This window comes from Carassius carassius, chromosome 40 (genome assembly GCF_963082965.1).
Source record: "Carassius carassius chromosome 40, fCarCar2.1, whole genome shotgun sequence".
Classification (NCBI taxonomy): domain Eukaryota; kingdom Metazoa; phylum Chordata; class Actinopteri; order Cypriniformes; family Cyprinidae; genus Carassius; species Carassius carassius.
Genome location: NC_081794.1, coordinates 7242838 through 7270677, shown reverse-complemented (window position 1 = coordinate 7270677; position 27840 = coordinate 7242838). Strand labels below are relative to the sequence as shown.

Genomic DNA, 27840 nt, shown 5'->3' with positions numbered 1-27840 from the left:
CGGCCGTCATGTGCTTCTCAGAACGGACAACACTGCGGTCGTGGCTTATCTGAACCATCAGGGAGGATTGCGTTCTCGCCCCCTGTGCAGGCTGGCGAGACGTATTCTTCTTTGGTCTCACGACAGATTTCTGTCGATCCGGGCTGTTCACATCCCCGGACGACTGAACTTCGGAGCGGATTTACTATCCAGACAGGCTCTGGAACAAGGGGAATGGAGATTACACCCCCAAACGATGAATCACCTATGGCAGATTTTCGGGGAAGCGAAAGTGGATTTAATCGAGCACGACTACGCATTGCCCGCTATGGTTCTCCCTATGCCCTCCATCACCCCTGGGTCTGGATGCGCTAGCTCACAGCTGGCCCAGGACCAGTTTGTATGCGTTTCCTCCGATTCGTCTGATCCCAGCGGTATTATGCAGAATACGGCGGGACAGAGTGGGACAGGTGCTGCTGGTGGCTCCGCGATGGCACACACAGCCGTGGTTTGCGGATCTCATCAATCTGTTAGCGGGCTCTCCGTGGGAGATTCCCCTCAGACGGGATTTATTATCGCAAGCACAGGGACGGATCTGGCATCCGAGGCCAGATCTGTGGAATCTGTGGGCGTGGCCTCTGAGCGGAGTGAGTTGATATGTCCCGGTCTTTCTGCTGAAACTACCGAGACTATACTGAACTCTAGAGCAGTTTCTACGAGACGCTTATATGCTTTCAAGTGGAAACTGTTTATGACATGGTGTGAAACTCATGATGTGGATCCAGTTTACTGCCCTGTGGCTTCAGTACTGGAGTTTCTTCAGGACCGTTTTTCGGATGGATTGACACCAGCCACCCTGAAGGTTTATGTGGCAGCTATCTCAGCTCACCATGAGCATATAGGTGGTGTTTCAGTGGGTCGTCATCCACTGGTTTCTCGCTTTATACAGGGTGCGCGACGGTTGAGACCTTTCCGCCCTGTGCGAGTTCCTTCATGGGATTTATCCATTGTGTTACTGGGTTTGTCAGGGCATCCGTTTGAGCCCCTGGAAACTGTATCGGATAAGCTCCTGACTCTGAAAACACTTCTTCTCATGGCTTTATCCTCCCTTAAGAGAGTTGGGGATTTACAGGCTCTCTCTGTCTCACCCTCGTGCATGGAGTTTGCACCAGGCTCTGTGAAAGTGTTGTTGCGACCTAGGCCTAATTATGTTCCTAAGGTCGCGTCTAATCCTTTTCATTTTCAGCAGGTGGTCCTGGAGGCTTTTTCTCCTGCTGCGGCAGAGTCTGGAGATCTAAGTCTTTGCCCTGTGAGAGCGTTAAAGACTTATGTGGATCGTACTGCCCCATGGCGTGAGTCTGACCAGCTGTTTGTCTGTTTTGGACATAAGAATAAAGGCCATGCAGTTACGAAACAGCGCATGTCCCATTGGCTGGTGGAGGCTATTTCCTTGGCCTATGAGGCGCGCGGGCTCGCTTCGCCCTTAAGAGTAAAAGGTCATTCCACGAGAGCAGTGGCTTCTTCTCAAGCCTTTCTCATTGGATCTTCTATGGATGATATCTGTGCTGCGGCAGGCTGGTCCTCACCGAGCACTTTTATCAGGTCTTAAAGTCTGGATGTGAGGGTGGCTCCTGGCTCCCGGGTTCTCTCCGCTTGAGCAGATGCTTCCTTGGATCCAAGCTATCAGGTACGTCAGGCGTGATGGTATAGCGTTCCCATACGTGGTGACGTCGCCGCAGCATCGAAGTGACCTACGAAAGGGAACATCTCGGTTACGTATGTAACCTTGGTTCCCTGAATAGGGAACGAGATGCTGCGGTTCTGGCTGTGCCATACCTTGATAGCTTTCTTCTCTTCTTCGTCATGAAATCTGAGGTAAATGGTGCGCGGCACCAGGTATATATATGCTTACGCATGCTGGGCGGTGCCACGCGCTATTTGGCCAATAGGATTGGCGGGATGGTATAGGGCTTCAGACATTCGTCACACCGAAGGTGTTCCCATATGTGGTGACGTCACCGCAGCATCTCGTTCCCTATTCAGGGAACCAAGGTTACATACGTAACCGAGATGTTTTTGGATTTTCAAAAACATTTCTGCATTGAATAAAAGTTTGTAATTTTGTTATTCACCTTGTTAATTGTTGGTTTGTTTTATTGCTTAAAATGCTTTAACAAAGACTGTAAATAAAATGGATGAAGTATATGACAAATTTTACTTTTGTAACCAAACTGTTTCTTTCTGGTTAACGCTGACATACAGTTTATTAAAAAAAAGATCATGTTGAGCTGTTCATAGATGGGGTCATCTTGCAGTCATTGTTTCAAATTGACATTTTTAATCGATTAGCTTTTACCAGAAGATTTACTTTAATCATTCACCTGTATATAATCATTCATTGCAACGAGTAGTAATATTCATTTAATTTAAATGTCTATTGTTATTGATTATTCTGAATAGGCTGCACAGGACTTGAATACTGATGGGTATTGATCCAGCATTCAATGAGTTTCAAGAGACTGTTTAGTCAAGCCTCTTTGACTTTAGAGCACAGTGTTCAGACCAAAGAGGTCAACAAGAAACTGGACAAGAGCAACTCACTGTTTCTCACTCGACTGTCACCTTACTTTCTGCTCAAGCCTGCTCTGAAATGCATTGAATGGCTAATACACAGGTAATCTGTAGCAAGGTTCAGTGATCAAAGAGGAAGGAGACCGGGGTCGGCGTTCTGAGGCTCGTGGGTATTTATTGAACAACATAAAATGACATAGAAAATAAAGTCGCGCCACCTGCGCACACGTTCAAACGTCTTTCCACTCTACATTACTGCTGTCTGCTTCGAGGCTTCTCCAGCTCGTCTCTGCACTGATTCCCCACGAGTCCTCAGCTCTCTCGCCCTTCTCCGGATGTCGTGTGGCTTAAATACCGGTTCCCCACGCCAATCACTGCAACGAGATCCAGCTGTTACTTGTCTCTCACCTGAACCACTTACCACCGCTCGTCTCTTCATTCGCTCTCCCGTTGCAGACTTCGCTAAACCACGCTTCCCCCGCCACATACCCCCACCGCCCGACTCAGGCCGGGGAGCCATCCGGCCTGCAGCCCCCCCAACCCCCCCCCCCCCCCCCCCCCCCCCATTCCTGGAGAGGAAGTCGGCTACAGCCATCTGCGCTCGCGGCCTGTGAATCACCTTGAACTTAAATGGCTGTAAAGCTAGATACCAACGGGTGATTCGCGCGTTGGTATCCTTCATGCGGTGGAGCCACTGGAGGGGTGCGTGGTCCGAGCAGAGGGTGAACTCCCATCCCAGGAGGTAATAGCGAAAGTCCGACGCGTCCGTCTGCAAGAAAAAGGGGAGAGAAAAGTTAGGAGAGTGTAGGAGCGGCCCGCCACACAGGGCAGCCTTAACTCGGGTAAAGGCCTGTTGGCACTGCTCTGTCCACTGGACCGTATCCAGTACCTCCTTTTTAGTGAGGTCAGTCAACGGGCTGGTGAGGTCCGAATAATGAGGAATAAACCACCTATAATATCCCGCCAGCCCCAAGAACTGCCTCACCTCCTTTTTGGTCTTGGGCCTGGGGCAGGTCCCAATTGCTGCCGTCTTATCGATTTGGGGACGCACCTGCCCGTGGCCCAAGTGGAAGCCCAGATACTTTACCTCCACCCGCCCAACCGCACACTTCTTCGGGTTGGCTGTCAGCCCTGCCCGTCTCAGCGCCCTGAGGACCGCCCTCACATGCTCCATATGCCGCGGCCAGTCCCCACTAAAGATGACAATATCATCCAGGTATGCCGCGGCATAGGCAGCATGGGGCCACAACACTCGATCCATGAGGCGCTGAAACGTAGCTGGGGCCCCGAACAAGCCGAACGGAAGCGTAACAAATTGGTGTAATCCGAACGGCGTGGTGAAGGCTGTCTTTTCTTTGGACATGGGAGATAAGGGGATCTGCCAATATCCCTTTAAGTCCAATGTCGAGTAAAAACGAGCCGTGCCTAACCGATTGAGCAACTCGTCAATTCACGGCATTGGATAAGCATCAAATTTAGATACTGCATTCACCCTGCGATAGTCTACACAAAACCGCACAGAGCCGTCCGTTTTAGGTACCAAAACTATCGGGCTCGCCCAATCACCGTGTGACTCCTCGATTACTTCCATCCCCAGCATGGCCTCTAATTCAGTCTGAACTACTTTTTTCTTGTGTTCAGGCAACCTATATGGCCGGCTGCGAACCACGACACCCGGCTCTGTTTCAATGTGGTGCTGAATCAGGTCAGTACGACCAGGTAGGGGTGAAAACACGTCCGCAAATTCCACCTGCAAACGCGCAATGTCAGTGAGCTGCGAGGGTGAGAGGTGATCTCCCCCTAGGGCCAGTGCGAGGGATTTCTCTTTAGTAACCGCCACTGGCCCGAGATCCTCCTCCCCACTCACTGCTGTCGCTAGCAGCACTGACTCCTCCCCGCTCCATTTTTTAAGGAGGTTGAGGTGGTAGATTTGCCGTGAGTCGCCTCTATCTGTACGTACTACCACATAATTGAGATCTCCTATCCGCCGTGTGACCTCAAAGGGTCCTTGCCACTTGGCTAGTAATTTGGAGCTAGAGGTTGGCAGTAACACGAGCACTTTATCTCCCGGTGCAAATTCTCGCAGCTTAGTCCCCCGGTTATACAGCTGGCTTTGTCTGTCCTGGGCCTGAAGCAATTTCTCCATAGAGAGCCTCCCCAGTGTATGGAGTTTTGCTTGCAGGTCCAGGACATATTGAATTTCATTCTTGCTATCCGAGCGTCCGTCCTCCCAAGTTTCTTTCAGGATGTCTAACACCCCTCGGGGCTGACGTCCGTAAAGAAGCTCGAAGGGGGAAAACCCCATGGAGGCTTGGGGGACCTCGCGCACAGCAAATAAGAGGGGTTCTAGCCACCGGTCCCAATTTTTCGCGTCTTCCTTTACGAACTTCCGGATCATGGTTTTCAATGTGCGATTAAACCGTTCGACCAGGCCATCCGTTTGTGGGTGATAGACGCTGGTACGCACCGCTTTAATGCCCAACAATCTGTACAATTCGTTTAACGTGCGTGACATAAACGCGGTGCCCTGATCCGTGAGAATCTCCTTCGGGATTCCCATGCGGGAGATTAAACGAAACAGGGCGTCCGCCACACTCTTTGCCGAGATGTTGAGGAGCGCCACTGCCTCAGGATATCGTGACGCGTAATCCACTTAGACCAACGCGAAGCGATGTCCCCGTGCCGATCGTTCTAACGGCCCGATGAGGTCCATACCAATTCGCTCGAAGGGGACCTGCACTAGGGGAATAGGGCGCAATGGGGCTTTGGGGTGGCCGGTGGGTTTACCAACTGACATTCCCGACAAGATGCGCACGTTCTCGTGAATGCCCGGCCAAAAGAATCAGGTCGTTAGTCGATTCAGTGTTGCCGTTACTCCCAAGTGTCCCGCCATAGGATTACAGTGAGGTACTCCGAGGTACTAATAATTGGGTTGTGTCTACTTTTGTCTGAGCGTCGCGGGTCACTCGATACAACCGATCCTTGATAATGGCAAAATACGGATGGGCTTGCGGGCGCTCAGGGTGGAGGACCTGCCCATCGATAGAACGGACCTGCTCGAACACATGTTTGAGTGTCTCGTCTTGGGATTGTTCCAGGGAAAAGTCATCGCGACTGGAAAGGTTTAGCCTCGCCACGCCGCTCGGATCCCCTGAGACCACCCCGCTAGGTCCTGGTACAGATTCTCCCACCTGAGCGCTCGCCCCGCCCCCCGGCCGGTTCTTCCCCCCCGACGGCATCCACTGTTAAACACCCCAATAATTGCTGAAACGCTGGCCAATTAGTCCCCAAGATTAGCGGATGCGGGAGACGCGAACTAACGGCCACCCCCACATTATGCTTTTGGCCCCTAAATTTAATGGCTATGGCCTTTACGGGGTATTCCACTATATCCCCGTGCACACACCTCACCTTAACCATGCGCCCGTATCCAATGCCCCGGATTGTATCAGGCTTTGATAGATGGAGGTCTGGTTACAACCTGAATCCACCAAAGCCTGATAGGTACCCCCCTTAATACTCACGGGTATTTGGTACAGCCCGGCTTGATCGGGGGCGGCCTGCGGGTCGTCCGGAATCCGGACCAGTGACCCCACCTCCATGACCGGGCACCTATCCACAAAGTGGCCCGGATCCCCGCAACGCCAGCAGGCCGGCCCAGGCCTCCCCCCTGCCCTAGTGGCCGGAAGTGGGTCAGGGAATTGGCGTGGGGAAGCAGCAGAGGGCTCCTCAGTCCCCCCTCGTTGGGGTGCGGCCATTCCGCGCGCAGGGCCTCGTGCTGGGCCCACCCAATGGGACCTAGGGAGAGGGACAGATTTCGGGGTAGGGGCTCAGCCGCCTCAGCCGTCCTCTCAAATAGGTCCAGGAATGCCTCTGGGTCATCTGTGGGCCCCATTTTCACGAGCGGCATGTGGGGGGCGGGGCCGGCGCTGGGGGAGGCCACACCCATCCGACCCTCTTGGGCCAGCAAGCTCCGGAACAGCTCGCGGTCCTCCTGTTGGACCTGCATCATGGCCTGGAAGCGATGGTCATGGTCGGCTCGCAGATCCAGCAGGGCCTTGTGATGTTCCTGATGCAGGCCCGCGAGCGATGTTACAATGTCCGCAAATTCCCGGTTCCCCACGCCAATCACTGCTACGAGATCCAGCTGTTACTTGTCTCTCACCTGAACCACTTACCACCGCTCGTCTCTTCATTCGCTCTCCCGTTGCAGACTTCGCTAAACCACGCTTCCCCCGCCACATAATCTTAAATAGATTTGCTGTTGTCTCAGATCATCTATGTGTCTGAAATTCACTATTTCAGTTTTCAGACTATAGTTTTAGATTGTGATAAACTCATACACCTTATATATTGTAGCGTGGAAACAGTATTCACGGATACAAATTGGATTACAGATTCCACATTCATCTGTACAACCAAGACAGCCTGATTGCTTTTGTTCTCCCATATCATGAGACTAAAGTATTTGTACGAGTGATCCAACTTCTAGTGATTGAAGATCCAACCCACAATTGGCACTGGTTGCATGGACTTCAGGTTAGCCATAATGTTTCTAATTCTGTCATATTTTTATGGTTTAGAAAGCCATAGCTTAATTTGGGACTCTTCAAACTGTACTGTGCTTTATCTATAGAAACCTGGTGTTCCCCTTGCCCGCAGAACTCTGCTCCCACACTGCAATAAAGATTTAGGCTTCATGAATTTCGTTTGTTCTTTGGTCACAGATTCAGTAAAGGTAAAACACTCTGGTTTTGTGCAGGTTAAAGTCTGTCAATCCAGTAATGCTTCTAATACTTTATTGAATCTTTTTTTAGGCATACTCTGGGTTTGTCCGGGATTCGAACTGTCCGCAGCTGCATGTGATTTTCTCTTTCTATGCATCCACCATTGTTTCTGCGCTTGTTGTATTGGAGAAGATAACTAACTCTATTCTTGCCAAACTGCTTCCGTTTGTATAACTGGTAAGACAATAATTCAGTGACATAGTGCAGATGTGGTTAAGTTTATAAATGGGAAGTCGTGACCTAGTGGTTAGAGAGTATGACTCCTAACCCTAGGGTTGTGGGTTCTAGTCCTGGGCCAGCAATACCATGACTTAGGTGCCGTTGAGCAAGGCACCGAACCCCCAACTGCTCCCCAGGGTGCGGCAGCATAAATGGCTGCCCACTGCTCCGGGTGTGTGTTCACAGTGTGTGTGTTATTACATTTATTTATACAATTATTCTTGATTGTGCATAAATTTAACTTAGATCCTCAGAACATCAAATTCCAATTAAGTTTTATATTCAGGTTGCAGCCTTATTCTGAATATGATGTTTATGCATACAGGCATCAGAATATTGATGTATACATTTGTAGGCATGCTTTTCTATAAATGTTTTTCCTTTCCCAGTTGTTTCTCAGCAGATTGAAGATGTTGCCATACTTTATGCTCATTTGTTATTTTTATTGCTACTTTCCACATTTTAAATTTAATTATCCTTCTCAAATTCAAAAATGCCTGACAAAACTTCCACTAAATGGCAAAGTTCAGACACTCTGTTCTGAATGAGGGGTTTGAATGCAACAAATTAAAACAGGCTTATTCTAGGGGTGAAAATTTAAATTTGTGGAAACAGAATATTGTCTTATACAGAATATAGCAATCAAATATGGTGTTTACATTAGAGCCCGACAAATATGTTTATGTTGGGGCTGATATTAGAGAGTAAAAAAAGATATTGATATATATCGACAGATAATCACTCAAATGTGTTGATCAAACACTTATAATGACTTGACAGAGATATGAAATGGAGGCAGGGCATTTAACAATTTAAAAATAAACTTTATTATCCAAAATGAGGCTGACATCAGTGCACTAAGCAGTTAAGTTGAGGTTTATTTTTTTAAGTTTATAACTTTAATTCAGTTCCATTCAACTTTATTTCATTTAAGTTTTTTTTTTCCCCTTCAGAACATTCATTCACGGATTTGTGCTCCTTTGCCCTCACCCACAGACCAAACTTTCTTGAGAAGTGTAACATAATATACCTCTGTAAATAAATACAATATAAATTCAATGTCTCATGCACTTCTAATGGCCTTTGAATGTAATGTGTGCATTCCCTTGAAACTGGAATCATGATGGATTTTCATGTGAAGTCCACTTTGCAGGGCACTTGCGGTCGAATGAAACAGCGCTTGAATGCTGCCTGGACAAGAGACCTCCTTACTGATGTGAAAATTTGGACTGGTATCACTATCTTGCAAACGCGCCGGTGAATCTCTACAAAATTCAGGGGATACCTTTAGCTAAAGAAGCCACCCTAAGTGTATCAGTAGCCCCCCAGGATTGCTAGATTAGTCAGCGCCAGACTGCGAATTTAACCACCCATAACCCCCGAACCACTGGGGACTATTGATGCAGGGATGATCTCATTCAAAAGAGGGCCTCTACACATACACTCGATTTGCGTTCAAGAGGGTTCGTCGAGCTGAAGGAATCCCCTGAATTAGGTGTGGATTCACAGCACCGTTACGGAGATATGGCTGTTCAAAGTTTCAGTGTTTTTTTTCATAGACTTAAGCTTTAAAGCGTTTCATCCAGGTCGGCAGTAGCAAACAATGGAGTGGTAATTACTAAGTAATTACACCATTTCAAGCATTTTATCTGCATTGTATGTTCTGTAAAAAATAAATAAAAAAATATCGTCAGCATATTCGCCAATACTGATATTTCGGCGACAGGCTCATATCGGCCGATAATATTGGCAAACCGATATATCGATCGGGCTTTAGTTTACATGACTAAAAAATGTTGCCAAGATTCCATTTAATATAAGACTTTTGCTCTTCATGTAAACATAGTCAATGACTGTGCCCAAGTAAACCTAAATAAGTTTCTGATTTTTCCTTCCCGTAATCATATAAGAAGTGTTCCCCAACGTCTTGTTTAGTATGTTTTCTCTCAAATTTTCTGCAATTTTCTGTGTCCACTCTCCATTAGCAACAGTCCATGACAAAAGTCCCCTTCTGCGTTATCTGCTGCCCCATCTTATTCATTCTGTGATGACCCAGGATGGTTAGTGTCTATTTGTGAAAATTTAAATTCGGTTTATTACAGATGATTTATCTGTGTTCATTGTTTTTGAAAAAAGAATATGTGGCCTTGTTACATTTAATCACAACAATCCAATCAATTACAAATGAACAAAACCAGGTCCTGCTATACATTTTATTTCGTTTGAGAATCCATTTCAATAAAGGTTTTTATAAAATTATATAATAAAATGAAAATGGAAAGAATAGAAAAAGAATAGAGCAAGCTAGTGTTAAAGGCCTTTTTTGCTTTTGTTAACTGTATAATAAATAAAAAGAAAACAGATAGAATACAAAAGGATTTGAAAAGATACTGGTAGGTGTTTGTCATGTACTGTGTTCCAGGTCTAAGTTTAAATGTCACTTCTCTAAACATTGAAAATAGTTGTAATCAACAAAAAATTTCTAATCTGACTCTTATGTAACTCTTTAATGCTGAAATCATTCATGCCTAATAACACAGTGGTAATCGTGGTAAAATTGCTGTTATCACATGGTTAATTGCTTTATTTATTGTGTGCATGTAGATGAGCAGCAGGATGAAAGTTTGTCAGACAGTGCTGGTCCATTACACTCCGTGTTTCAGGACCTTCAACTCTCCAGCAACTTGGAGAACACTGCAGCCAAGTAAGTGTGGTTTATATGAGTGAATCTCTCTTTATCCTAGACATTATGTATGATGATCTGATCATGGGTTAGATTTTGAATCTTCTAAAATAATTATTTTGAGCAGGCTACTTCTTTAGGAGTATGTTTCCTGCAGCATTGAGCTTCCCTCAGATAGGATTTCAGCTCTTAATCAGAAAATTCAATCTACTGTACGCCAGTTTGAATCCAGGTAAGCACATTAGTGCTATAGTATAGCTCTTAAAATGTTATTTCAAGTGTTTTTTGTGTTTTTTACATTTTGTTTTATCTTTAAGTGTTTTTTACTCATAGGTATCCCTGTGCACTGGATGTAGCATTGAAAAATCATCTCAAAAATGTGTCGTCTGACCATGAAAAAAACATGCTTCATCAGTTCATCTCTCTAACTAAAGCTGTGGAAAGTATCAAGTAGGTCTATAAGGTCTTTTATTGCTTTAAACAACTAGTCGTTGTTTTAAAGGTGACAAATAATCTACAATATTGTACGGTCAGCTAACCTTTATCACAAAATAAATTCTGACATAATAATCAGAACCTGATGTATATGAACATATTAAACTGGCACAGATGTGTGGTACATCAGTTGCCTGTTTAAATGTGCTAATGTAATTGAAGTATTTATTTTATTTGGGTTTTTGTAGTTGTATTAATTACCATTCACATCTATCAACCTCCAAAACAAGACTTTATAATGTTGTTCTTATATGAAGATCCTTCCAGATTCAGACACCTCTTTGATGCTCAGCCTGAATCATCCACTACCTTCTGTGAGAAATATGGCTGTAGACTACCTAAAGGATATCCTCACCTCAAAACATGTGTGTATCTTTTGTGTTCTCCTTTAAATGTTAGCTTATTATTTTCCCCTTTTCATCCGAGAGCCCCTCATTAATGATGCTGGTTGTCCATCTGACCGTATATTTGTATGGAGCAGAATGGCTTTGATGAGGCATTTTTGAAAGATGCATTGCTGGAGCGAATAAAGGATGATGTGCCAGAGATTGTGCTGTCTGCCCTTAAAGCTTTGCAGGTAAAACAACAATGTCATGAATGTAATCCATTTTGGTGATGCAAACTTCGAATTACAGTCCTAATTTTGGTACAATTTAAATGTTAAACCAATGTTACGGTTTCCTGACAGCTTCACATGGACCTTATGGATGCGGAGGAGCCTGTTTCCTGTTTGATTTCACTTCTTCATCGCATCAAACCAACAGCAGACTGGTAAGTTAACTGATGTTATATCTTTACATCCAGAATGATACAAATGTATTGCTTCTTAATGAATCAGTTGGCAGGACGTTTTAATTTAATGGAAATCAAAAAGCATGCCTAAACAATTAAAATCATGATACTTATACAATTTTGGATTGTGCTTCTAAAAACCGCCTGCTGACGTTCTACAGACTGGCAGACAGTAGCCAACAGACTCAAAGGACTGCTTGTGTTGTTTGCTGGACAGCTGGTCAAACCCATCTCGGAATTGCTGCGTCAGCTCAACATTTCCCACACAGGTAGTCTGCACATATCAATATGTTTGCATGAAGTTCTGAATACACCTGCAATGCCTCACTGTTAAACTTTGCCAACATTAACATGACCGGCTCATGCTAAAATATGTGGATTAGAACGTTTTGTGTTTTAGAGATAAAACACTAGAATATTCCAGTAATTTTTCTTTGTTTTTTGACGGATGTAATTTAACTTATACCTATTCTGCCCATAGAAAAACCCTTCTTTGATTCAGATGATGAGGAGGAGGAAGAGGATTCTGATGATGATGATGAAGACACTGTGACAAAGAGCAGCCTGCTACTGCAGCATGTTTTGGACTGCCTCCATGAAATCTTCCTCTATGATACACAGCGCTTCCTCAGTAAGGAGAGGGCTGATGCACTCCTAGGCCCCCTGGTGGATCAGGTCAGTATGGCACATGTGTCAAGAACTGCAGTCTATTCCCCAATCATGTTATTCATGTGCAGTAAATTATTACATAAGCAAAGTTATGGGATAATCTGTTAACATATTTTTTTAATTCGGATTGAGCATTTAAAGTAAAAAAAAAAAAACATCTCGATGGTGCCGCTTTCCTGAGATCATTAAATGTTAAAAGAAATTCTTAAACATATATTTTCTTACTAAAGAGTAGTTTTCCTTGGCAATAAGAAAATAGAGGTCAGGGCAGTGTGACCAAATGTTTCTCAACCCTGTTCCTGGAGGCACACCAAAAGCACACATATTGGATGTTTTCCTAATCAAACACACATGATTTATAAAGTGACGTGACATTCAGCCAAGTATGGCGACCCATACTCAGAATTCATGCTCTGCATTTAACCCATCCAAAGTGCACACACACCGTGAACACACACACACACACACACACTGTGAACACACACCCGGAGCAGTGGGCAGCCATTTATGCTGCGGCGCCCGGGGAGTCGTGGTATTGTAGGCGGAGAGAGAACTTTACATGCACTCCCCCCACCCACAATTCCTGCCGGCTCGAGATTCAAACTCACAACCCTTCGATTGCGAGGCCGACTCTCTAACCATTAGGCCACGACTTCCATTAGTAGATATCTCATTAGTAGATATCTCATTAGTAGATATGCCAAAACTTGAAATGGGTCAGGGAGACAACCAAAATGCCTACTGTAGGTGTGCTTCAAGGACCGGAGTTGGTGTAAACTGGTATAACCAACATGCAGGAACTTGGGGTTGAACAAGTCAATAAACTTATCTTTTTGTGCAATTTAAAACACAGTATTGCATTAAACAATCACTTGTCAAAACTGCCATTAAAACAAGAGATAAACTTTAAAACAATTCAGTCACTGTATTAATTAAATATACACTTATTCTTACTTAAGCCACTAGTTCACCCAAAAATGAAAATTAGCCTGTGATTTACTCACCTTTGAGGCATCCTAGGTGCATATGACTTTTTTTCTTTCAGACAAATCCAATCGGAGTTATATTAAAAACTGTCCTGGCTATTCCAAGCTTTAGAGTTGCAGTCGATGGGTGTTTCTGTTAAACAGTCCAAAACACATCAAATAAAGTGCGCTGATCCAGTAGCAAATCCATGCGCTTTTGTTATAAAAACATCCATATTTCAACCGCAATAAACACTTTTCTCTCACTTCTGCTGACTGTCGTATGCGAAAGGCATTCAAGCAGATGACGTTGGATGTATGCATTGTGCATGCGCGCCTCTGAGATATGCTAGTCTCACGAGTTTGTTTACTGGACCAAAGGAAGCAAAGTTTCCTTTAGCAAAGGAAAACCAGTCTCCTCTTGGCTTATATTGAAATCCTCCGACGTTTTTGAAATCCATGACCAGCGTTTTGTTTTGTTCCATGTCATCCATCAAACATCTTCCATGTACCAGTTACATAAAGCAAGTTTATTACATTTAAAATATGGATATTTGTCTTACAAAAATGCATGGAATCGCTACAGGATGCCTTTATTCATGCCTCGCACTAGTGTGAAGCTGGTTATATTATGGATGTGTTTGCTTTATTTGACAAGTTTTGGTCTGTTAAAAAGAAATACCCACCCATTGTAATGATAACGCTTAGAATAGCCAGGTCAAGGGATGTTCATTTCGGTAATTTTCATTTCGGGAATTAATTTTACATGCACAAAAAGCAACAAACAACAGAACATGAGGAATAAATGGTCTTCATATCACATCACATGTCACGTGTCACATGCAGCGCTTCTGCGAGCGGAGAAAAACACAATAAAGCTAGGTTATAAATAGCAAATAAATAGGCCTATGCGAGATATATATTTTTACTTGAATAATAAATGACAATGAATGAAAAACGCAGAGTTTCAGTTCATTTTAGTGCTGCGCAAAAGGAAACCGACAGCAGAAAGCGGCATACATTTTTGGGTGAACTAACCCTTTAAATTATTCAGTCAAGAACAGTGATTCCTTTTCTCTGTCTTTTGTTGTTTTATTAACATTGATGACACAGATAGCGGCATGATGTCGAATGAAATATCCCCTAGAAAAGTTGACATTTTCATATTTCAAATAAATAAATGTTTGGAAACTTGTTTTTTATGTTTATAAACTTATGTTTTCTTATATGTTTACACCATTTGACTATTTTTTTTTACTGTTGTTGGATCAAAACTGTGTGTTATATTAATGATATAAAAAGTTTTTCTTGTCATTGTGGCATCTAATAATTTATTTTTAATGTGTTTAAAGTTGGAGAACATGCTAAGAGGAGACCCTTTATTGGCCCTTTATTCCCAAGTTTGCCATTGCTATGGGAGATGACTCACAGTGGAAAGTTCTCAATTATCAGATACTTCTCAAGACACGACACAGTTCACCCAAGGTATGCAAATGTTACATTTGAGGTATAAACATACAGAGATAGAGCTGTGTAAGTGATGAGCAGTAAGAGCCCAAATTTCATTGATGAAAACCTGTATATATTTTTTTATTTTTGAATAGGAACAATGCTAATGCCTACTTACAAAATTGCAATTAGTCAAGAAGTCTAAATAGTTATGTGTTAAAAACGGAATAAATTTGGAAGAATTTGAGTAACAAGCTACAGATGAAATCCTGAGAAGAAAGCTTGCTAATAAATATTTTATGAAGTTTAATCTGTGTGTGTGACATTTGAGTGTGTATACAGAGTAGCAGCATATTCACACTAAATTCAAAAGAGACAAATGGTCATTCCTCATTTGTAAGTCGATTTAGAAAAAGAACCTGCTAAATGAATGAATGTAAACCAGTGTCTAAAGAGAGCAGTGCTCCTTCATACACACTAATTGAAGAGTTTATTCATTCTTATATGTTTTGTATTTTGTAACTATATCTAACCATATTGTGCATGCATTGTCAAGGTGAATTGTGAATGAACTTTGTTGCACCATCTTGAGGCTGTGGGTGAAATACCTTTGGCATCTTATCGGGATCTAAAAATGCTGGAACATGTGTCTGCCCACAGGTTCTACACGCACACCTGATCACTGACTAACAGCTCAACCTGTCCTACCTTTGTGTCTGTGTATATGTACATTTAAAAAGCCACACATTTTGCAAGCCAAAAATCACTGGATGTCAAATACTTTACAGTAGGGCTATATAAAACCAACACATGATGTTTAAATGTGTATATTGTTTTTAAAAAGTAATGGTTTTATATTGAATTTTCTAATGCATACTGATGTACCTGGAATCTGAATATCATAAAATGTTGAGTCTGAAAAATGTTTCATTTGAAAGCAGCATTTGTAAACTGCATTTTTCCATCTTAAATGCATGTCTAAATTATAACACATACTCACAATATCAGATGCAGAAATGTTAATTCATAGATTCATGGCTTCAAAGCTAGAGCATTGTTATACAGTGGGGCTTGAAAGTTTGGGAACCCCTTGCGGAATCTGTGAAAATGTGAGTAATTTTCAAAAAATAAGAGAGATCATACTAAACATCATACTAAATCATACTAATTTTATTTAGTACTGTCCTGAGTAAGATATTGTACATAAAAGATGTTAACATTTAGTCCACAAGACAAAAAAAATGCTGAAATTATTAAAATAACCCCACTCAAAAGTTTGGGAACCCTTGGTTCTCATTACTGTGTGCTGTTACCTGATGATCCACGACTGTCTTTCTGTTTTCTGATGGTTGTGCATGAGTCCCTTGTTTGTTCTGAACAGTTAAACTGAGCAGCGTTCTTCAGAAAAATCTTTAAGGTTGTGCAGATTCTTCAGTTTTCCAGCATCTTTGCATATTTGAACCCTTTCCAGCAGTGACTTTATGATGTTGAGATACATCTTTTCACACTAAGGACAATTGAGGAACTCCAAGACAATTATTAAAAAAGATTCAAACATTCACTGATGCTCCAGAAGGAAACAAGATACATTAAGATTTTGGGGTTGAAAACTTTTGAACATGAAGATGGCCAAATTTGTCTTATTTTGTTGAAATATGATTTTTTTCCCATTTAGTTCTGCCCTTCGTAAGCAACAGAAGATACTTGTATGTTTCCCGGTACACAAATTAAGTACAATTTACCTTGATCTTCAAATTCCAAAAGTTTTCACCCCCAGCTCTTAATGCATCGTGTTTCCTTCTGGAGCATCAGTGAATGTTTGAATCTTTTTAAATAGTTGTGTTTGAGTGCCTCAAATGTCCTCAGTGTGAAAATATGTATCTCAAAATCATACAGTCACTGCTGGAAAGGGTTCAAATATGGAAAGATGCTGAAAAACTGAAGAATCTGCACGACCTTAAAGATTTTTCTGAAGAACAGTTCTCAGTTTAACTGTTCAGAACAAACAAGGGACTCATGCACAACCATCACAAAAAAGAAAGACAGTCGTGGATCATCATGTAACAGCACACAGTATTAAGAACCAAGGGTTCCCAAACTTTTGAGTGTGGTTATATTAATAATTTCAGCAATTGTTTTGTATGGTGGACTAAATGTTAACATCTTTTATGTACAATATCTTACTCAGGACAGTACTAAATAAAAAATAACATGCATTTAGTATGATCTCTCTTATTTTTTGAAAATTACTCACATTTTCACAGATTCCGCAAGGGGTGCCCAAACTTTCGAGCCCCACTGTACATATGCTTCTCAATAAATTAGAATGTCAAGGAAAAGTTCATTTATTTCGCTAATTTAACTCAAATTGTGAAACTTGTGTATTAAATAAATTAAATGCACACAGACTGAAGAAGTCTTTGGTTCTTTTAATTGTGAATGGCTCACATTTAACAACAAATCAGAATATGGTGACATGCCAATCAGGTAATCATCTCAAAACACCTGCAAAGTTTTCCTGAGCCTTCAAAATGGTCTCTGACAATCATTGACACCCTTTACAAGGAGTGTAAGTCACAAAAATTCATTGCCAATAAGCTGGATGTTCACAGAGTGCTGTATCCAAGCATGTTAACAGAAAGTTGAGTGGAACGAAAAAAGTGTTGAAGAAAAAGATACACAACCAACCGAGAGAACTGCAGCCTTATGAGGATTGTCAAGCAAACTGGATTCAAGAATTTTAGAGAATTTCTCAAGGAATGGACTGGGGCTGGGGTCAAGGCATCAATGGCCACCACACACAGAAATGTCAAGGAATTTGGCTACAGTTGTTGTATTCCTCTTGTTAAGCCACTCCTGTACCACAGACAACGTCAGAGACATCTTACCTGGGCTAAGGAGAAGAAGAACTGGTTTGTTGCCCAGTGGTCCAAAGTCCTTTTTTAGATGATAGCAAGTTTAGTATTTCATTTGGAATATTATTCATATTCATTTGGACATAGAGTCTGGAAGAAGGGTGGTGAAGCTCATAGCCCAAGTTGCTGCACCCGTTTACCAAGAAATCTTTGAGCACTTCATGCTTCCTGCTGCTGACTAGCTTTTTGAAGATGCTAATTTCATTTTCCAGCAGGATTTGGCACCTGCCCACACTGCCAAAAGTTGGTTAAATGACCATAGTTTTGGTGTGCTTGACTGGCCAGCAAACTCACCAGACCTGAACCCCATAGAGAATCTATGGGCTATTGTCAAGAGGAAAATGAGAAACAAGAGACCAAACAAAGCAGATGAGCTGAAGGCCACTGTCAAAGAAACCTGGTCTTCCAGACCACCTCAGGAGTGCCACAAACTGAACACATCCATGCCACGCCGAACAGAGGCACCAAGTATTGAGTACATGTACAGTAAATGAACATACTTTACAGAAGGCCAACAACTTACTAATTTTTTTATGATGTATTGTCTTATGAAGTATTCTAATTTGTTGATTGAACTGGTGGGTTTTTGTTAAATGTGTTATATCATAACAATTATAATAACCAAAGACTTAAACTACTTCAGTCTTTGTGCATTGAATTTATTTACATTTCACAATTTTAGTTGAGTTACTGAAATAACTCCTCAAAATTGTAATTTATTGAGAAGCACCTGTACTCTACTGGGTGGTTGCCCTGCATGCTTAATAAACAAACTCCAGCTAGTGTTAAATGCAGCAGCTAGAGTTCTCACTAGAACCAGAACATATGACCATATAAGCCCGGTTCTGATAACACATTTTTGGCACCCTATTGAGCATTGCCTACATATTAAAATCCTGTTAATTACTAACAAATATTTAAATGGTTTATCTCCTCAGTACTTTAGCAAACTGTTTTGTAGTCCTTCACATTTCAGTCTCAAAATTCTGTCCAGTTGATAAAACCTACAATATCAAAATCATCTGTAGGTGGTAGATCTTTTTCCTGTTGAGCACCAGATCAGATAGTGGACCTGCACCTATTGATGACCACAACAGCCCTGAATTTCAGTGCAGACCATGACAACAAGACAATCCCTAAAGACCGACCCCCTGTAAAGACCTCATCAGATCCTGAATGTTCTAAATGAGACCAATCCACAGTATGACTTGTGATGCAGCTTGGAATTGAACTAAACCATGTTGACTTGTTTGGCTGGAGGAGAACTGGCCCACTGATTGAGCATGGTTTCCCTTCATTTCTGTCCTTGTCACGGTCACCTCTGACTTGATTAGTTTGGCACACTTCCTTTTTCAGCATTATTATTAAATTAAAATGACTGTACTTACATTATTGGATAAGAACTGAACTGAGGTGGATGAAGACATTGCAAATCTGCTTTACAGCTGAATTTATATACTGTAATTCCTCAAATAAAAGCTGGGGCCTTTATTTACCTGAACTGCAAGGTAACAGGCTTTTATTTGAAGCAGGCTTTTATTAGAAGCAGGCCTTTATTTCCAGTTCCATCTGTTTGATAAGTAATTGTTTTAAATAACCAGTTTTAAATTAAAAGCGATTGCGTTCCAGTGGACAGAGATCATAAATTAGCACAGAATCAGTTCAGAATCAATCCCCAAAAGAATAAGTTTGGTTCAGACGCGCTCTGTGTCAGTCTGCTTCACGCTGAATCACGGATGCGCAGTATCATCAGCTCCTCGGTTCTTGAATCGGACGCGTCCGACAGAAACGGTTCTCAGTTCAGTGTACTGGTGATCCGAAAACCGATGCAACCGGTTCTTGACTGGAGAACAAGTAATGCTCCAGCAGGCGTGTACGTTCGTTATCTGGCTCTGCTGCACAAATTTTCCCTTTATTTAAGACCGGCCTTTATTTCTCCGTGTTGACCACGCCCCCGGCCACTGTAAGAGGCCCAGCGTTTATTTGACTACCGGTTTTTATTTGAGGAATTACGGTAATTTCATAACTGATCTTACACATGAAAAATTGCTCTCTGTTTGCATCATTGAATAAATTTTTCCTTTTATCCTTGTAAAGCTGTTTTGAAATTGTGTATTGTTAAAGTGCTATATAAATAAATGGGACTTGACTTGAAAGTCAAGACTCATGAAATGAGGTCATTATACAATGTATCAAAAGTGTGATTGTTGAGATTGAAGAGTAATGAACAAACTTAATTGCTAAAATTGAACTAATAAAATAGTGGGCATGTTTTTGTGACATATCGGGACATAACTCTGTATAATGACATGGATATGACACAGGTATTACAAGGAGAGGGTGACTTATGAGGACATAACCCATGTCCCCATTTTTCAAAATGCTTATAAACAATACTGAATGATGTTTTTTTTTTTTTTTTAGTTTTTTGAGAAAGTAAAAATTCACAAAGTTTCCTGTGAGAGTTAGGTTTAGGGTTGGTGTAGGGTGATAGAATACACAGTTTGTACATTTTCATGACTATGAAAATTGTAGATTCACACTGAAGGCATCAAAACTATGAATTAACACATGTGGAATTATATATGGAATTATATACATAACAAAAATGTGTGAAAAAACTGAAAATATGTCATATTCTAGGTTCTTCAAAGTAGCCACCTTTTGCTTTGATTACTGCTTTGTACACTCTTGGCATTCTCTTGATGATCTTCAAGAGGTAGTCACCTGAAATGGTCTTCCAACAGTCTTGAAGGAGTTCCCCGAGAGATGCTTAGCACTTGTTGGCCCTTTTGCCTTCTGTCTGCGGCCCAGCTCACCCCTAAACCATCTCGATTGGGTTCAGGTCCGGTGACTGTGGAGGCCAGGTCATCTGGCGCAGCACCCCATCACTCTCCATCTTGGTCAAATAGCCCTTGATGCCTTCAGTGTGACTCTACAATTTTCATAGTCATGAAAATAAAGAAAACTCTTTGAATGAGAAGGTGTGTCCTTTTGGTCTGTACTGTATATATATATATAGGGTTATTACAGTTAACTAAAACCATAAAATGCAGTTTGTCACTTTTAAGTGAAATAAACCTTAACCGAAATATACATACATACATACATCTTCTTCCGCTTATCCGGGGCCGGGTCGAGGGGGCAGCAGTCTAAGCAGAGAACCCCAGACTTCCCTCTCCCTAGACACTTCCTCCAGCTCTTCTGGGGGGACACCGAGGCGTTCCCAGGCCAGCCGGGAGACATAGTCTCTCCAGCGTGTCCTAGGTCTTCCCCGTGGTCTCCTCCCAGTGGGACGCGCCCGGAACACCTTCCCGGGAAGGCGTCCAGGAGGCATCCGGAACAGATGCCCGAGCCACCTCAGCTGACCCCTCTCGATGTGGAGGAGCAGCGGCTCTACTCTGAGCTCCTCCCGGGTGACTGAGCTTCTCACCCTATCTCTAAGGGATCGCCCAGCCACCCTGCGGAGAAAGCTCATTTCGGCCACCTGTATCCGGGATCTTGTCCTTTCGATCATGACCCAAAGCTCATGACCATAGGTGAGAGTAGGAACGTAGATTGACCGGTAAATCGAGAGCTTCGCCTTGCGGCTCAGCTCTTTCTTCACCACGACAGACCGGTACATCGACCGCATTACTGCAGAAGCTGCACCGATCCGTCTGTCAATCTCCCGTTCCATCCTTCCCTCACTCGTGAACAAGACCCCAAGATACTTAAACTCCTCCACTTGAGGCAGGAACTCTCCACCAACCTGAAGAGGGCAAGCCACCCTTTTCCGACTGAGGACCATGGCCTCGGATTTGGATGTGCTGATTCTCATCCCAGCTGTTTCATACTCGGCTGCAAACCGTCCCAATGAGTGCTGAAGGTCCTGGCTTGATGAGGCCAACACGACAACATCATCCGCAAAGAGCAAAAAAACTTATTTTAATTTCAGCTCGTTGCCAAGACATTTCTCATTTTCATTTTTTACACGATGTACTAAAATAACATAAAAATAAACTAAACAAAAATAAAATTAAAATAAAAACAGAAAATATATATGTAAAAAATTATACCTAAATATAAATATAATAAAGAATAAGAAATGGCGAATTAAAGACGAATTAAATATCATATTAGCCTATAATATAAATATGTATAATTTATTGATCCTTACAAGAAATTTATATTTTCGTACGCTCTTTTTATGTTAATGAACTATTTCGTATGCAAATTAGACGATGGCGTCAACTAAAATCAGTTCTTCCCCATTTACTTTTCTTGAACAAAACCGAAAAGAAAGCCCAGGTTACAACATAAGAGCGCGAGCAGCCCAATGACCGTCAGCGGTGCGCGTGTCGTCACACGTCCTGTAATCTGCTTTGATTTTAGAGCCGCTTATTCCAGACTGCTGCTGGATAAATGATAACAGTGATGAAGAGCTTCAGCGGATTACGAGCCGCTTTTCACATATTCACAAGAGACCTCCATCATCATCACTGTGTGGGAATAATAGGGGCACCTTTTTCTAAAGGACAGGTGAGATATAAACCTCCTAAGAAACGTCCTATTCTTATTTGAAATACTGACAACAAGTATTTTAAAAATAACATGTTTGTATATAAATCCATGCACGGTGCAGTATGGTAGTTGTCCAGTGCTCATGTTATTGACTGTCACTGCAGCAGAGAGATGGTGTGCAGAGAGGAGCAGACCTCATTCGAGCTGCTGGATTGGTGCAGAAACTTAAAGGGCAAGGTACCACTGCTACACCTGATATTTACATCGCATTTATCAGTGTTTGAGTACAGTATATTCCTTCTAAACTACACTTTATTTTAATGCATCTGGGTCACTGTGTAATTATACATTTAAGTACAGGATAAAATATTCATTAATGTTAGGTTAGGTTTATAATTAGGATCTGGTTTAGGGTTGCATATAATTATGCATTATTTCTTGCTATTACTGTAGTAGGTATTTGTAACAAGGAAATTGTAAAATAAAGTGTTACGTCATTTATAAAAATTACAACATGGGATGTTTGCATTTTAAAAAGTCGAAATGTGATTAAATGCCTGTTAAAATTGATGAAAAGGTTAAATTGTGACTATGGTTATAGCATGTAAAAAATATAGGCTGTGCTGTATATAAATTCATTTAAACTTTAACCTAAATCTTGACGTAAGAATGGTAATGTGTTATTTGTCAACTAGCCATTATACAATACCTCCAACGGCTGAGGTTTATTTTCAGGTCAGGTGTTGCGCAATCATTACTTATCATTGCCATTTTCGTAAAAAAGTGTCTATATCTGATCTGATCTGTCTGTTGTTTCACAAATGTTTTATAGAGTAACTTTAAACAAACGGCTAGAGGCACTGATGCCATGCAAGGACCAGTGCTGCCATGTGTGGTTTTTATTTATTTACCAACTGACGTTGCACTAGTCCCCTTATTTTTTGGATCGAGTTCTGTTACTGAATAAGAGTCAAGCGTGTTGAGCTCAAACATTTGAACTCAAACAAATCTGTGACAGACTGTCTAAAATGAGTGACTTATTTAAATATTAATTCCAAGATTTTTACTCATTTGATGGATGCTTTCAACAGCGTTCATTTAGTAACAATATAGCACACTTTTGAAACTTCCTTAAGTGAATGTTCAGTCTCCAGCCTTATAGTTACCAGTTTACCTTTGAAATAATATAATTCTTTCTTCTTCACTCTGAGATAATGAATAAAGAGGTGAGATAGAAACACTTTTGCAAACTCTGTGCCCTACTTTTCCAGTTCAGAAGAAATGGATGAAATTAATAATAATAATAGTAATAATAATAACCTTACTCTAATTATACCATCTGTGTTATTGCAATATGATATTTCATTTTCTTTATATTTTTGGTGTAATAATGCTTAGGCAACATTGTATGTTCACACAACACACAATAATGCCAATAAGTTATTGTATTAAAAAGGGAATGGAAACATAATTGGTGACTCAAACCTGACACTCTGTGCATCAAAACAATATACTATGTTTTCAGTGAATGACTTGACAGCTGAATCTGGTTTTTCAGGATTCTTTGATGAATAGAATGATCCAAATGATCCAAAGATCAGCATTTATATGAAATAAAAAGCTTTTGTAACATTATTAGACATTATACCGTTTGAAAAGCTTGGAGTCAGTGTCTGTGTGCATATATAAGGGGATGATAAAGACATTTATAATGTTACAAAAGATTTCTGTTTCAGATAAATGCTGCTCTTCCGAACTTTCTATTCATCAAAATAACCTGAAAACATTCTACTCAGCTGTTTTCAACATAATGACAGTAAATGTTTTTTGAGCAGCTTATCAGAATATTAAAATGATTTCTGAAGGATCATGTGACTGGAGTAATGATGCCAAAAATCAGATTAAAAAATCTAGATAGATAGATAGATAGATTACCCATTCACATTAATTGTATGGAAAACAATGGCCAGCACACTTTTCCTTTTGTGTGTTAAAGCTACAAAATCTCATCACTTGTAAATGATAACAGAAAGCCCTTTGTCCCTCACCAGGTTGTGTAGTGAAGGATTATGGGAATCTGACTTTTGAGGACATTCCCAATGATGAGCCAGTTGGCAGACTGAAGACTCCGAGAGCAGTCGGCCGTGCCAATGAGCTGCTCGCAGGAGCTGTGCAGAAGATCAAGAGCGATGGCAACACTTGTGTGATGCTGGGAGGAGATCACAGGTCATTGTGTGCTTCCAGTTCTGCTCAGTTTGATGTTCGAGCCTATTCTCAGCAATATTTTTGCTTTTTTTTTTACAGCTTGGCGATTGGTTCGATCTCTGGTCATGCTTCCTCAAGACATGAGCTGAGTGTTTTATGGGTGGATGCACATGCAGATATCAACACACCTTTAACCACACCAACTGGAAACATTCACGGACAACCGCTGTCGTACCTCATCCATGAACTGCACTCAAAGGTGAACAATGGTCTTTAATCATTTCAGCACCTTTGTTAAAGTTTGTGTAATATGTTACACAGTCATTATGTTACTGTCAGTCTAATCACGGAAAACACCTGAAGAGATGTTCGACTTTAACTTCCTGACCATGGCTGACGTGCACTTGTCAGTATCTGTGCCTTTAGCTCACTCATAACTAATAAACATTAACAGCTAACTTAGTGGATAGTTCATAGAAAATTTGATAAAACTCTCTGAAAAATATGTTGATGTCCTTTTTAAGAAAACCATTAGGATTGTTTTGCTTTGTGACTTTTATTGTTATGCACAAATTACAAAAAAAATTCTTTTGTGCAGTATATATAAATAGATAGATAGATAGATAGATAGATAGATAGATAGATAGATAGATAGATATAGGTATATGTGTGTGTGTGTGTATGTGTATGTACAAATAATTTGTTATATACACACAGTATATTTAGATTTAGACATTTAGCAGACATTTTTATCTGTATAGCATGTAAGACTAGAATAAAATTATGAAGTAATTATTTTATGATGAATAAATATTTTAGTGAGATTATATTATCTTTAAATTAAGCCTCCTGGTCAGTTAAGTAGCAGAGTGTGTTTTGTTCCTGTTTGAGATTTAAGTGAAATACTACAATTAATGGGGTCCACTCCTTTAGGTTTATTTGAGATGGCATTTATTATTTAAAACATTGAAAATTTTCTTTAAAAATGTTTAATCTTTGTTAGATTCCCATAATTCCAAATTTCTCATGGATAAAGCCTTGTGTAACAGCTAAGGACATTGTCTACATTGGACTCAGAGATGTGGACCCAGAAGAACAGTAAGTCTATAGATTCTACAAAATTCATGCATCATATCACCACTTCATGATTCGTTATGAAGTCCAAAATCTCACTTGCATCATCACAGTTATATCCTGAAGCACCTTGGAATCAAAACGTTCTCCATGACAGAGGTTGATCGGCTTGGAATAGCAAAAGTAATGGAGGAGACGTGTGATCACATGTTTTCAAAGTAAGTGTGTGACTTATTTTCTAATTTTCATGACCAATTTCTAATTTTCAAGAGTCCATATGTATTGAAGCTTTGCTACTCTTTCTGTATCAGGGTGAAAAAACCCATCCACCTCAGTTTTGACATTGATGCACTGGACCCATCGGTCTCACCTGCAACAGGCACACCTGCAGCGGGAGGACTGACCTACAGAGAGGGCATTTACATCACTGAACACATCTGTCAGACAGGTGAGAACCTGAGGATATCTCATCTCTAAATTGTAAGAGATTTCTAAAACTTCCAAGCTAACAAACTGGCAGCTATCTGGCCTTTCTGAAATGATTAACAAAAATCCAAGCACACTTGTCTGATGAACAAATGATTTAGCTCCCCCTTTTGTCAGTTTCAAAACAACAGCCCAGTCAATGAATAAATACATAACATTCTATGTTTAAAACATTCTGTTTTAACACGCACGATTTCACCCAATCTCATATTAATCTTGAGTACCCACAGAGTAGTACTGCATCTTTTATATCTCCAAAAAGTCTTGTTTTTATAATATTTATAAAATTAAGTTACAGCTTTACGATTCTCTCCGAAAAAAGCTCCTGGAGGCGCGGTGTGGGCGGAGTTAAAAAGTGACGAGCACTTGAGCACCGATTGCCAACAAAACACAGAAATTTGATGCAGTTTCACTTTCCGTCTGCAGTTCTGAATTCCGGATCTTTTATAACTGGGACCACTCCATCTTTTAAGTATCAAATGATGTGCAGATCCAACGCTGATCTGGGCCTTGTTTATAAAAACGTTTGTCAACAAACACACTTGTGAAACTCCATTGCTGCTCCTGAAAACAAACTGCATCCGCTGTTTACATAATGCTGGGTTCTTCGGGAAGCTGAACAAGGTTATCTTTCCATTACAACCAAAAACACACCTTTTTAGAGACATTCTTCCCGAGTGAGCCCCGTGCAGTGCTGCTGAATGAAGTGCAATGATGGGCGCGCTCCTGCTCTCATTCTGGTCGATGTGTGCATGCGCTTCCAGGAGAAATGCCCATTTAAGGAGTTCCTCCCTTCATGATGTCAATGAAGATCCACAATTGAAAAAAACTTTCTTAAACTTGTAAGAAAACCACATGTGTGTATTTTGCACATAAATTCTCTGTTATATATCCAAAATCGTTTTTCTATTTTTTTTTTTTTTTTTTTTACTTTGGCCAAGTTTAGCATGAGAATCCAACTCTTTAACAGTGTAAACTCTGAATGCATGAAACAGCATTGAAACCCCCCAACATTTTTCTGCTTAGCTATTGCTAAATGAGCAATTTCATTAACATTCTTGATCTTTCTTTGGCATGTTGACATGAATGTATGTTTTTGATTTCCCTCCAGGTCTTCTCTCTGCTGTAGACATGGTGGAAGTGAACCCAAAGCAGGGTAAAACAGAGGAGGAAATCAAATCAACAGTAAACGCTGCAGTGGATCTGTTACTGGGCTGCTTCGGACGGGTCCGCGAGGGGTCTCATGAGCCTGATTACCAAATTCCAAATCCTTAAATCACAGGTTTTATTTATTTTTATTTTTTTATACTTACTTATTGGCATCATTATTTAGGCCATCATGCCATTTAAATTGAATTTAAAATGGTAATTCCATTTATTTTATTCCTGTATAAGTGAATTCCAAAGATATATGCAAATTATACCACAGTATATATGCAGAATTTAAAAAGCTGTATCTAAATATGATTGGGTTTTTTTTCAAAGGCAACATAATTTTAACTAAAAAAAACATTGTTGCCAGGTTAACCATGTTTAACGCAAGAAATAACACAATTTTATTGAAAAATATTTTGCTAGTTATGTGTGACATTATAATAAACCTTTTCCAGTTACTTTTCTATTATATTGAAAATTGTGTCTCTGACACTCTCTGAGTCACTCGATACCTCCTCAGCTGTCAATCAATCAATGCACTAAAACAAGGGTTTGATATTTTGTTGGTTATGTATGGCTTATGTATTAAAAAAAAAACAATTTTGGATAAGCCCCGTCATATGTTCATAACCAAGACTAGCACAGAACATCTTTGGATGGTCTGATATCAACATGTAGTAACACGGTTCAGTTAATGTAGGAACCTGACTAACTATGAGCAGTGTTGGAAAGTGTAATAGGTTACAGATTACAATATACCATATTTAAGACGTAACAAGTAGTGCAACTATTTCATTTACTTTATTAAAGTAATTAACTGATTACATATGATTACTTTTCTAAATTTCTAACAAATGTTTTCATCTGTTAATCACTGAAACCATTAAAGCAGG

The 27840-nt window shown here is 40.9% G+C and overlaps 1 protein-coding gene and 1 long non-coding RNA gene across 2 annotated transcripts; both read left to right on the top strand.

The window, feature by feature from the left end:
* Positions 1–9575: 9575 nt before the first annotated feature.
* Positions 9576–10670, top strand: LOC132121809 (uncharacterized). Its single transcript, XR_009426320.1, has 3 exons — positions 9576–10260; positions 10367–10471; positions 10573–10670. It is a non-coding gene; the product is annotated as an uncharacterized LOC132121809 (long non-coding RNA).
* Positions 10671–21809: 11139 nt separating this feature from the next.
* Positions 21810–27462, top strand: arg1 (arginase 1). The gene is made up of 8 exons (XM_059531927.1): positions 21810–22045; positions 22192–22264; positions 24079–24253; positions 24332–24491; positions 25236–25330; positions 25420–25524; positions 25618–25754; positions 26904–27462. Exons 1-8 carry the CDS (start codon positions 21929–21931, stop codon positions 27065–27067), a joined length of 1026 nt encoding a protein of 341 aa, XP_059387910.1. The 5' UTR covers positions 21810–21928; the 3' UTR covers positions 27068–27462.
* The last annotated feature ends 378 nt before the right edge of the window (positions 27463–27840 follow it).